The sequence below is a fragment of the Chanos chanos genome, chromosome 4 (genome assembly GCF_902362185.1).
Source record: "Chanos chanos chromosome 4, fChaCha1.1, whole genome shotgun sequence".
Taxonomy (NCBI): Eukaryota; Metazoa; Chordata; class Actinopteri; order Gonorynchiformes; family Chanidae; genus Chanos; species Chanos chanos.
Genome location: NC_044498.1, coordinates 44,281,036 through 44,293,683, shown reverse-complemented (window position 1 = coordinate 44,293,683; position 12,648 = coordinate 44,281,036). Strand labels below are relative to the sequence as shown.

The 12,648-nt window shown below is 43.8% G+C and overlaps 2 protein-coding genes across 8 annotated transcripts in view; both read left to right on the top strand.

The window, feature by feature from the left end:
* map4k5 (mitogen-activated protein kinase kinase kinase kinase 5) overlaps positions 1-10,730 on the top strand; it is a 38,816-nt gene extending 28,086 nt beyond the window's left edge. For 3 of the 4 annotated variants that reach the window (XM_030770364.1, XM_030770361.1, XM_030770362.1), the window contains 14 exons: positions 745-786; positions 1,327-1,411; positions 1,602-1,681; positions 1,902-1,962; positions 2,405-2,407; positions 2,947-3,061; positions 3,465-3,523; positions 3,701-3,804; positions 4,267-4,444; positions 5,697-5,765; positions 6,415-6,507; positions 6,667-6,737; positions 8,027-8,082; positions 9,573-10,730. In XM_030770364.1, coding sequence (XP_030626224.1) covers positions 745-786; positions 1,327-1,411; positions 1,602-1,681; positions 1,902-1,962; positions 2,405-2,407; positions 2,947-3,061; positions 3,465-3,523; positions 3,701-3,804; positions 4,267-4,444; positions 5,697-5,765; positions 6,415-6,507; positions 6,667-6,737; positions 8,027-8,082; positions 9,573-9,660 — 1,104 coding nt within the window. In that variant the 3' untranslated portion in view covers positions 9,661-10,730. The remainder of the gene's footprint in view (positions 1-744; positions 787-1,326; positions 1,412-1,601; positions 1,682-1,901; positions 1,963-2,404; positions 2,408-2,946; positions 3,062-3,464; positions 3,524-3,700; positions 3,805-4,266; positions 4,445-5,696; positions 5,766-6,414; positions 6,508-6,666; positions 6,738-8,026; positions 8,083-9,572) is intronic. The other variant, XM_030770363.1, reaches the window with a different exon arrangement.
* Positions 10,731-12,398: 1,668 nt separating this feature from the next.
* Positions 12,399-12,648, top strand: part of cdkl1 (cyclin dependent kinase like 1 (CDC2 related kinase)) — a 7,944-nt gene continuing 7,694 nt past the window's right edge. For all 4 annotated transcript variants that reach the window (XM_030771806.1, XM_030771805.1, XM_030771804.1 and 1 more), the window contains exon 1: positions 12,399-12,566. In XM_030771806.1, the coding sequence (XP_030627666.1) occupies positions 12,399-12,566 (168 nt within the window). The remainder of the gene's footprint in view (positions 12,567-12,648) is intronic.

The following is a 12,648-nucleotide window of genomic DNA, read 5'->3' as shown; positions in this document are numbered from 1 at the left end:
CTTAGAGAGAAATACAGATATCACCACAAACCCAAAACGCCTCTCTGTTACTGCCCATGTACCTTTTTAGTTACAGAAAAATACCCAAACAAAAAAAAAAAAAAACAAAAAACACGAAACTAAACAAAGAGACGCTTTGCAAAGCAGAAACCACACAGAAGTATGCAAAGAATTACACTGTGGTCCCTGTGGGCGTAAGCCATGAATGCACCCTTACTGGTTTTCATCGTATCTCCTCTATGTCTCCTTTAAGCCACGGGGAGGTTTTTTTTGGGGGGTTTTTTTTCTTTTATTTAGGCAAACGAGGTTTTATGATGAGCTAATCTCAGTGATCACTGAGCTCCAGTGGAATACTTGCAGATGTTACTTTTTTCTCCGCTGGAACGAGACAATGGCTCTCAGAGTTTGGTTTCCAGCTATAGCGAAGTCAGTTAAGTAGGCTGTTCTTTGCAGGAGCAGTAGAATAAAAACTGAAATGAGTAGGACTGAGCTACCAAGTCTTCAAAACTTATATCAGTTTTGGCCCAAAAAAATGGGGCGACCATTTTATTGTTGAGATTAACGCGGGTGAAGCTATGTGCAGAGTTCTGTCAAATCTATGTGTCCTTCAGTCTAAAGAGTTAAGAACTATTGGACAGCAAATGCTGTCACCACCAAAGTGAGAAAACATCACATCCTAATGTCTTGGAAGGTTATCAGACTTGACTATAATGACTTTAACCATTGACTCTCCTTTCTCTGCAGAAGCCAGCCATCAATGGCCTTCCACCCACACCTAAAGTACTGGTAAGTGATTGGTCCGTTTCCCTGAACTCGTAACAAGAGGCTTCCTCAGGAACCAATCAACACGCTGATCATTTTCCACCGTGCTGCATGGTAGAGCGATATTCTGTGACCTGAGAGCTTTCATCCGAAAAATACCACACGCACAACGTACAGTCTGGGCTTCAAGTTTTCTCCTCCTCCCGGTCAATGTGACCTATTTTTCGGAGCCTGTGGAAAAAATACGTTTTGCGATGACTGAAATGTTTGAGTAAATGCAGTGAAGAGAAGCGGATAGGGTCGGTCTGAGCCAGGAGAGCTTGTGCAGCGGCTCCGTCTGCAGTCTGACTCATGGCTCCTTCACTGTCCTAGTCAGGCCCTCAGCAAGACATTTAACCCCTTAAAGCGCCTCTGCAGTGCAGCAGTGTCAACAGCTGTCAACAGCTGTGCTCAACAAACACTGCATATGTTTTAAAATGAATATAGTTAACTTATATGCTTGGTGTTCCTTGGTCACATAGCATACAGTGTGCTTGATCCATTCCGTGTATGTAATCTTTCCAGATGGGGGCCTGCTTCTCTAAAGTGTTTGACGGCTGCCCACTTAAAATCACCTGTGCCACGTCATGGATCCACCCCGATACTAAAGGTAGCAAAATGAACAAATCAACCAGTCTCATTCTGCTAGTCTACTGCTGTCTGACAGTGTTTACAGCTGTGAACCAGTGCCTCTATTAGAAATATTGTTCAGTACTTAGTTACATTTCTTACCACATGGAATGACATGTAATATGGGTGTGAAACAGAGCCTTCACTGAAAAGATGAATGTTTGTTTCAGACCAGTACCTGATCTTTGGGACAGAGGATGGAATCTACACCCTCAACCTGAACGAACTGCATGAGGCCACCATGGAGCAGGTAAAAGGCCAGACTAACCCAGATATACGACATCATTTCCTTCTGCTTTCTTTATTGGTCCCTGATGAAGCTCAGTCTTAGTTAGCTGTTGATTGCAGTTCTTTTTGTCTAAAGTCAGACACCGTTTGGCACTATTTTTAATTCAACTCCAAACAAAATCAGCATTCACAGTTTGATTCAGTGGGGTTGACCTTTTATCTGAAACACGCGTCTATTTCAGCTGTTTCCCCGAAGGTGCACGTGGCTGTACGTTATCAACAACAACCTGATGTCATTGTCAGGTAACAACATCGACCTTCACTTTTCAGGTGGTGAACTGAAAGCGCAGCCCCTTTTCTCCTGGTCTGTCTGCCGCTTTAGCAGCTTTGAAGCTCTCCAATAGACATTTTACACAGAGTTCAATATGCCCTTTTCATTTTTTTTTTTCGATCCCATTTTGATAGACATTTAAGGGCAGATTTGATTTGCATTATTTTATTTGATAGAATCTCCTCTAGAGGAACAGACGAGACTTCAGCGCTTTCGTTGCCTAAATTTGCATTCTTTTGTCGTTTTGACTTTTTTGTTCGTTTTTCCCTGTCTTTCAACGACTATTAATTCACAGTGTGCCCTATGATTTCTCTCTCTCTCTCTCTCTCTCTCTCTCTCTCTCCCTCTCCCCTTCCCCTGAATCAACGCTCCCCTGATCTAACCCCTTGCTGCCCACTCTTACGCCATAATCAGAAGGTAAATACGCACTCACCGCAATCTCCTGTCCACTCCCCAGCCTCTTTCCACGGTTATTAACCTCTTATTTTAACGCACAAATCCTGTGGTTCAGTGCTCAAGGACTACGGCTCATGCTTAACCTTACACTATGTTTCAGTTCCTCATTAAGGCAAATCCCATTTCTCTCCTATAGTAAAGTACCTCTGTCCCATGCTTCTTTTTTTTTTTTTTTTTTTTTTTTTTTTATAGTCGTCTAAATTAACATTCTCTCGTTCAGTGTCTCTCTCTCTCATTCACACCCTGTGAGAAACTGATGATGGAGCATTTCCCATGAGAGTAACTGACATTTAGAGAGAAAAATGATACCACGGCTTTTTTTTTTTTCTTCATTCTTTCTCTTTTTTTTTTGTGACCCCCTTCAGATATGTCTGTCATGTAACACGTGTCAATTTGTGTGTGTGTGTGTGTGTGTGTGTGTGTGTGTGTGTATCACAGGCCTTGTCATAATTTCACATGTACAATGTGACTCGTGTCATGTGTGTTACATCCATTCCCAGGGAAGACGTTTCAGCTCTACTCCCACAACCTCATCGGCCTGTTTGAGCAGCTGAGGAAACCCGGCCTTGCAGCCCAGTTTCAGACGCACCGATTCCCTGATAAAATCTTACCCAGGTCAGACCTAAACACATACACCATGCCACCATGCTGTCCCTGAAAACATGTCCCCTCTTAAAAAAAAAAAAAGCACCCTTCAGGCTATTGAGATGTGCGTCCAGGTATCTTCACCTGTCAGACACATGCATTGGTGGAAATGTGGAGATAAAAAACACATGTGAGTTACAGCACACATTCATTGAGCTGTCAGTAGCAGTTTCCTTTGGCCATACTGAGGCTGGCCAGATACATTTGTTTGTTATAATTTGTGTGGTTCATAGCTAATATTAAAACAATGTGATAAAGACAGAATGAGCTGGCGCTAAGCCTGCCAAAGACTGTGTTGTTTGAAGGGTCTAGTTTTATAAATAGAAATGTTTTGACCGGACACAAGACCTGACAAGATCTGGTTACGTTGCAGGAGATTCGCTTTGACCACCAAGATCCCGGATACCAAAGGCTGCCACAAGTGCTGCATCGGTGAGAAAGCCCAGATCTGCCCTGAATTATCCTGCTGCATTGAATCCTGCTCTTCTAAATGATTGCAATTTACTCCTAATAGGCTCAGAAAACACTTATTTTTGTAACTGTTTCAGTCATCATATATTTCTTTCTCTTTCTCTTTCTCTCATTCTCACGCTCTCTCTCACTCCACAGTGCGGAACCCATACACGGGTCATAAGTATCTGTGTGGGGCCCTGCAGTCTGGCATCGTTCTGCTGCAGTGGTATGAACCCATGCAGAGATTCATGCTCATAAAGGTTAGACACATGTTCATCTCTCAACAGATTCAACTGAGTCACAAAAATGCGATTTCTACACATGTTCCCGGAAATTTAAAAAAAAAGAAAGAAAGAAAAATGGTGAAATTTACGTACGTTTCCAGATGAAAAAGTTCTCTGAAAAGGGAGATATGTTTGTACACAAATGATCAGAGTGGAAAACAGAATAGACATGTTTCGACTCCCCAGCCAAGGAATTGTTGATGACTGTGTTTGAGCTTTAGTTTGTTTATACTCTTTTCAGAAACTTGTAAACATCAGCTTATTGTTGTTTAAACACTAGCTGATCAATGCTTAATTTTTAAATGAATGTTACGAGAATAAACAATATTAAAAATGCATGGGGAGGAATTAAAAAAGAAAAAAAAAAGAAAGATTCTGTGTTTTCTTCTCTCCTCATGTTGTCTTATCCCCCCCCCCCCCCCCGGTTTCTTTCTTCAGCACTTTGACTTCCCGTTGCCGAGTCCTCTGAAGGTGTTTGAGATGCTGGTGGTGCCGGAGCAGGAGTACCCCCTGGTGTGTGTGGCCATCAGTCAGGGCTCTGAGCCTGGACAGGTGGTTCGCTTTGAGACCATCAATCTCAACTCCTGCTCCTCCTGGTTCACCGATATAGGATCAGGTACTGGGTGCAGACATGGACGCACACGTGCATACTGGGACAGACACACATGCATACTGGGACAGACACACATTTGCATACTGGGACAGACACACACATGCATCCTGGGACAGACACACACACACATGCATCCTGGGACAGACACACACACACATGCATACTGGGACAGACACACACATTTGCATACTGGGACAGACACACACACTTGCATACTGGGACAGATACACACACGTGCATACTGGGACAGACACACACATGCATCCTGGGACAGACACACACATGCATCCTGGGACAGACACACACATGCATCCTGGGACAGACACACACACATGCATACTGGGACAGACACACACACATGCATCCTGGGACAGACACACACACACATGCATACTGGGACAGACACACAAATGCATACTGGGACAGACACACACATGCATACTGGGACAGACAGACACACACACATGCATACTGGGACAGACAGACACACACACATGCATACTGGGACAGACACACACATGCATACTGGGACAGACACACACATGCATACTGGGACAGACAGACACACACACATGCATCCTGGGACAGACACACACACATGCATCCTGGGACAGACACACACATATGCATACTGGGACAGACACACACACATGCATCCTGGGACAGACACACACATGCATCCTGGGACAGACACACACACATGCATACTGGGACAGACAGACACACACACATGCATACTGGGACAGACACACACACATGCATCCTGGGACAGACACACACATGCATACTGGGACAGACACACACATGCATCCTGGGACAGACACACACATGCATCCTGGGACAGACACACACACATGCATACTGGGACAGATACACACATTTGCATACTGGGACAGATACACACATTTGCATACTGGGACAGATACACACATTTGCATCCTGGGACAGATACACACATTTGCATCCTGGGACAGACACACACATTTGCATCCTGGGACAGATACATACACGTGCACACTGGGACAGACACACACACATGCATACTGGGACAGATACACACATTTGCATACTGGGACAGACACACACACGTGCATACTGGGACAGACACACACACATGCATACTGGGACAGATACACACATGCATCTGCTCTGCTTTACAGGTCTGTTTTTTGGTTATGTCACATCACCTTTTAACATTTCTCTTCATCACATCACCACGATATTTCACACAGATACACTCTCTTGTCTCCTACAGGTGGACACCAGGTAGATGCCATACATGTCACTCAGCTGGAGAGAGACACTGTGCTTGTGTGCTTGGACAGTAAGTATGCAATATTCTCATGTTATCGACAAACATGACTTATAATGCACAGCGTCATCACTGTACACTGTTTCAACTCAAACGCAGAACTCTGAAACAGCATCTTCTGCTCCTTCCTCTCTTTGAACTGATTTAGTAAAGAATGAATCAGTTTGAGTAAAATAGTGCAGATTTTTCTAGAGGCACACTCTTGCACTCCCGAATTCTTGGAGATGAGCATTAGCAACCGAAAAGTGGAAATGAGTAAAAAGTGTTGGAGGTGAGTCCATGGTTTCCATGCCTACGCTGGCACTTCACGCTCTATTTCAAGGAAAGAGCTCTCCCTTCTGCAACATTGTTTTTAAACCTCAGCTCATCCATACAGTTTTATGCAAATCTAATGGCTTCGAAGCTATTTGACTGCCAAGGTGAATTCCTGTTGTTCCAAGCACAGTCACAAGAGAAAAATCTAGTTAAGGGGAGGTAACACTGTTCTTTATCTTAATCTTTGTCTTGTTTTGAAAACACACACATGCACTCGGAGCTTCAATAAATAACAGTATTTATCAGGCAAAAGTCACATTCACTGATAAACCTTTGAAGTTTTCATCTATCATTTGAACTGTGATTTTCATGTATAACAGTCTGTTTTCTTCTCCCCTCTTTGCAGAGAACCTGAAGATAGTCAATCTCCAGGGCAAGCTCAAGTCCAACAAGAAGCTGGCATCTGAACTGAGCTTTGACTTTTGCATTGACTCTGTTGGTGAGGGCTGTACCCTTTACTCAAACTGGCAACTGTCTGACGTCAAAGAGTGTAACCTGACAAAGACCCTAACGGCCACAAGCAGATTGGCTTTGGACTGTGAATGTGTGTAAGTGTGTGTCTAATGTGTTTTACTGATGATGATTGACCCCCTTGCAGTGTGCCTTCAGGACAGCGTCTTGGCCTTCTGGAAGCATGGCATGCAGGGAAAGAGCTTCAAGTCTAATGAGGTAAACCCCTCACTCTACTCAACCATCACACACACACACACACACACACACACAAAGTGATCATGAGCCATGTCAAAAATGTGTTCCAGAGGTATGAAGTGTCACCCTTACACACCATGTGTCATGTTAACCTGATCACAAGCAAGCTCATACAATAAAAGGCCAGAGATCATGAGGAGGTGAACCGTTCTGTTCTTATGAAAGGCGATACTGTGTGTGTGTGTATGTGTTTTCATATGAAATGAAAGGTTGCTGGTGGAGACACTGTGGGATGACTGTATGTCAGAGGGCATGTAAAATTCATGTTCAATCAGAGATGCTGCAGCTGCGTAGGGGGAGCAGGCCTGAATAATTCAGCCCCTTTTATCCTCTATGACTCTTTTGGAAGGCTGGTCTGCATGCAGGCTGCATTGAAGTGTGCGTGTGTGTGTGTGTGTGCGCGCGCGCGCGTGCGTGCGTGCGTGTGTGTTTCTGTGTGTGTGCGTGTGTGTGTGTGTGTGTGTGTGTGTGTGTGTGGATGGTTGGTGCTTTCTCTTGTCAGGGCCCTTGTCATCTTGTAGCTTAAGCCTTTACACCTACCAGGTGTCGTGTCTACATGGTCACCTTGTTTAATTGCCCTGCAGTGTGTGTGTGTGTGTGTGTGTGTGTGCGCGTGCACATGAGCAGATGCGTGTGTGTGTGTGTGTGTGTGTGTGTGTATGTGTGTGTGTAGTCCCTGGGACTGGGGAAGATGTAGGCTCAGTACATGGTGGTGAAACACTGCATATCTTTTGAACTGTAGACTTTACATTGCCACTCCCACACACTTCTGTTCCCTTGCTTTTGCTCCATCTGTATCCATGTTTGTTTACTTTGATAACTCGCATTCATTATGTGTTTTCATTGTTTATTTACAGTACAGTACACGTTCACACCAGTGTTGAAGGAAAACGAAATTTGTATCTGATACTGTATATAATTGTTTCATACTACACACAAATATACACACTAATAAGTCTATTAAGTGTTTAATAACTAGGGTATTGGTGTTTTAAATTCTAAATATTATGCGAAAACCCTCGCTGGGGTGTTTTCTAAGTGTTAAAGCGTGTTTTAGTGATTTCTTTAGAAATTTCTTTGAGGGATTTGGGATGTGCTGAAACCCTTTTCTTAAGCAGGGTGTTTTGGCAATCTCAGTTTGTCTACATGCGGCTGTAGTCATACGTGCCATTTGTCATTGTATCACCTTCACACAGACTGAGTGAGTCAGTGGAACTTGCATGTGTAATTTTCCATTTGTTTATTTGCAGGTAACACAGGAGATCTCTGACCCAAGCCGAGTCTTCAAGCTCCTGGGATCTGACAGGTTAGAGCTCCGAGAAAGATATCTGCTGTCTACTTTCTCTTTCTTTCTGTCTCTCTTCCTTTCTTTCTTTCTTTCTTTCTTTCTTTCTGACTCTCTCTGCTTCCCTATCACTCTTTCCTACTCTGTCTTTCTGCCTATCTGTCTATCTCTCTGATTTGTTATTACTCTCTGTGGAATAGAGCAGTCCCTGGGGTCAACCACAGATCCCTTGTTTCTTCAGTACCTGGAAACGAGCAAACACATCCCCATCCATGTTCTCCTCCCACGAGTCGATTAGAGAGCGAGCGAGAAAGGCAGTTAGGTAGGGTGTAGGAGGTAGTTTGCCTTTGTGAGGGAGTCGCATTGCACTCTGGTGTGTAATCAGTTTCTTCATCTCTGATCACTGGACTGGGAGAGGGAGTCATGTCAGTGTATAAATAGCTGTAGTATCAACATGTGAAGTCACCCTTTCTGTCAGGGTAGAGCAACACAAACATTTTGCCCTCTTGGCCTCTTTTTGTAGGAACACTCTTAATTCGTGGCTTTGCTACTGATATACCGCACCCAGAGAGCTGTATTGTCAAAACCGCAGAAAACAACATGTTGCTTTACATCACTGACCCATGATGAGATCATCAGTGCTTGACTTCAGAGCCGGGGACAGTTGCCTGTAACTTGGCAGTTGGAGGCCCCGTTGGCTAATTGGGCAGTGGGAGTGCAGGGCTGGCATATGAACCTTGAGGCCACATAAGCAGTGAGGGGAATGTCAAAGCCCTGTCAGAAGAGCCGAGGCGTTTTTGATTGCACTCATCCATACAAAAACAGCCCCAGGTGCACCTGGACTTGGCCATGAATGGCAGTGATCTCGGGGGAACTGTCACGAGCACGTCTGCGGGCGAAGAGGTGCTAATGTTAGAGGTGTCATACAGAAAGCACCTCTGATATGCCAATCCCCAATAAGAACAGCTGGTAGTCAAAACGTTCCCAAAGCACGCTTGCACTCTCTCTCTCTCTCTCTCTCTCTCTCTCTCTCTCTCTCTCTCTCTCTCACACTTTCTCTCTTCTGTGCCCGGCCTCTATGTTTTATTCACTGCCGTGTGGGCACTGCCAGCCTGGTGTGCATATCTTTTGTCTGCCTCTGAAATTTCATCTGATGCCCTGTGCCCGCTGCAGCCTGCTCTCATCTGTCACACTTCAGGACAACACGGATGGCACTCAGGGAAAGTGCGTCCCGTTCGGCCTTACCGCTGTCGTCACCACACTGCTCATCTCTGTGACACTGATCATTACACTAGAGCTGCAGCTAGATAACAACAGAGCTCGGCCAAGTGCTCGCTGCTGTCCGGCTTTTCCCAATATCCGCCGGCTTTTCCCAATATCCTCCACGTCAATGTGATAACCCTGCTCAGAGACCTCCTATGAGAAAGATATAGGCAGCATTCATACACATATGTAACACATAGATGTGGACCAAAATCATTCTCATTCTCTCTCGCTCTCTCTCTCTGCAGGGTGGTGGTTTTGGAGAGCAGGCCCACAGATAATCCCACAGCTCTCAGTAACCTGTACATCCTGGCTGGGCATGAGAACAGTTATTAGCCACATACTCCTTATGCCACACAGTCCTGCTCTGCCGCTGGGGCCTCCAGCTGACCTGCCCGAGAACAGCCATTATAGCTCTATAATGGGCAGCCTCTCAGCCACGGCCCTCCAGAAGGACTGCCCTTCCACACAGCACCCGTGATGCTTTTGGACCAGTGTTATTCGATCAAGGGGGAGTATTGTTCAGAGAATCAGGACCGAAGGGTCTTGTCCTGCCTAAAACGTTTGGATTGACACAGCAGCCTTAAGACATGCCAAGCTTCAGTTCCCAATGCAATGCCAGTCTCCTGTAAAGACGTCTGGACTGCCAGTCTACCCTGTGAGGGAGCAAATGGGACATATTATACCAGTCCTTCCCTCCATATCCAAATACAGGAGACAAACATTAGGAATACCAGCAATGCTCAACAAGCAATAGCAATACCTTACAGCACCAGAGACTTGTGTTATTGAAAAGTGCCATACAACTGTGACTGCTTGGGCTGTCTTCTTATAGAACCCTCATTTTACCCAAAAGAAAATTTACATCAGACAAACGTAATGTTCCCAACAGAACATGTTACTAATAAAATTAACAGCGAGGTCATGAGGTTTTAGTTCTTAAAACCTGTTGGGAGTTCTTTTTTTTCTTTTTTTTTTTTTTAACAAAATATGAAAAGGTTTGGGATAGAATCAATACCATGTCAGGTTTTTTTTTTTTTGGTTGACATTGGCTATTTAAATGTTATTTATTAAGCTAGGAGCAGTAAGGTGTGTTATAGTTTAAGGGCTGTTTACCAGAGCGATCCAGCGTGGTTTGACTTTTTCACCAGTGGGTTGCTGAGCAGCTTTGGATATTTACTGCTATGTACTATAATCCTCTTTCTCAAGCTTTGTTCCATTTTAGAATTCAATTATAATGTAAAGTTGTATTCTTTTTTCTTTTCTTTTTTTTTAATTGTAACTTTTATTCAATATTTGCACCATGTAAGCACTTTTGTACATTTTTTTGTATTTAAATGTGACAAAAAATGGGAGATGCAAGGTTTTTGTGACATCCAAGCATTTCTTTTGCTAAAGTTGAAATGTATGCGGTTTTTGTAATAAAAAGACTATTGTTAACAACAGTAGGTATTTTACCTCTTTGTTCAATTACTTTATTTTATATATTAATTATGCACACTGTTCATCTCTCTCTGGGTTCCCTTGTGTCATTGATGAAAATCAGTGAAGGATTTTGTTTGAACTATTACATCTCAGAAATGAACATTGTGTGATTCTCTTGTGGAAAGCGAAGGCTGAACATCGTCAGCCGTTTCCCTGTTGTGCAGTGACTGGCAGCTCGAGGTTGGTATGGGGTGGGAGAGTGGGAACTGGGGGCTTTTAATTAGGAGTTGTTTTAAAGCAGTATAGCTTTCTAGTCTGTCATTTAACAGCTAAGCATAACTGACTGACATTAATTAATATCCCCAGACACCATAGTCACCTGTTCTCACGAGCAGCGGCGCGTTTCCTCTACCGAACATTGAGGCCGCGTACCCTACTTTGAACTTAAACTGTTAATTGTTTGTACGTTTCTGCACAGTACCGCGTGTTCTCAGAGGAAACTTGCGTTTTTGCCTCTGCAAATAACATTTGAACGATCAGGTGTTTAGTAGGCCTACGTGGTATCCACACGTTTCGTCAGGATTTTAATCACAGGAAGTTTCCATAGGACCTATAGTTAATCCTGTTTCTCATTCTTGCTGCTGTAAACAAGTACCGGTGAGGAAGCCTTGGCCTTCTACATCATTTTCCTTTGAGGGCCGAGCTGTTTTCCGAGAGGGTGGAGCAAGCACACCAGTTCCTATGGGGACCAACTGCTTGTAAATGCCGAATTACTTCTTTCATACGCACTAAAGATATACGTGTACACACACACGCGCACGCACGCGCGCATAAAACTGCGCTCCCGAAAATCCGTTCCACAACAGCTCGTAACAAGGTTGCTGAGGCTTCGAGTGGCCAAGTGCATCGACAGGTGATCTACTATCGCGGAAAATCTTGCTCGCAACCCGTTCTCTTTGAAGCACTGGGACAGGTCTTTTTGAGTCTGAGACGATCACAAATTAAATCTGGTGTACTACTGTTTTCAAGGTAGGCCGACATTTTCTGGGGGAAAATGTCTTTCGCAATGCAGATGAGTTTGTGTTGGGAGATTAGTTCTACGCGAAAGAAAATCTGCTAAGTGGTAAATGCTGATCGTGCATTACTTTTCAGTGGAGCCCCTTTGATATTGTTGATAACACTGCCGGTACTGTTATGTAACCGAGATGTCAAAAGGCAAGGGAAACGTTACCACAACAACTGATCTTTGATGTGATAAGATCGAAATGTTACCAGCTGCGTATACTGCCGAAGAAGAACAGTATAAAAGTCAGTATTGATGAAAAGGCACTTTGTAGGTTCCTATCCGACAGGTGGTAGGCAACACTGAGACTGATATTTAGAACCAGAAGGGGCTTTTTGTCGGAAAATAAAGGCACCTGCTGTACATCTTTTGGTGAGGTGTGTGGTTTATCCTTAAAACTCAGAATCAGACATCTGAAACTACACTATATTTTAAGAGCTAACATCACTTTTCACCAAAAGTTTTGCTGCTCTGTTTCAAGATTTTTTATTTTATTTTTACCCTCGCTTTCTCTTTAAATTTCTAGGCAGCCGCAAGCATCCCTTGTGCGCGTCGGTAAACTTTCCTTGGCGTTCGTTAGGAAAAGATGGAGAAGTATGAGAAAATCGGGAAGATAGGAGAAGGATCTTATGGGGTCGTCTTCAAGTGCAGGAACAAGGACACGGGACAAATTGTCGCCATCAAAAAGTTTGTGGAGTCGGAAGATGATCCCATTATTAAAAAGATTGCCTTGCGGGAGATAAGAATGCTGAAAGTAAGACCATTAATATTTTCACAGTCAGTATTTCTTGCACTTAAACGCACCTAATAATTGTAGACTGTGTATTTAATTCACA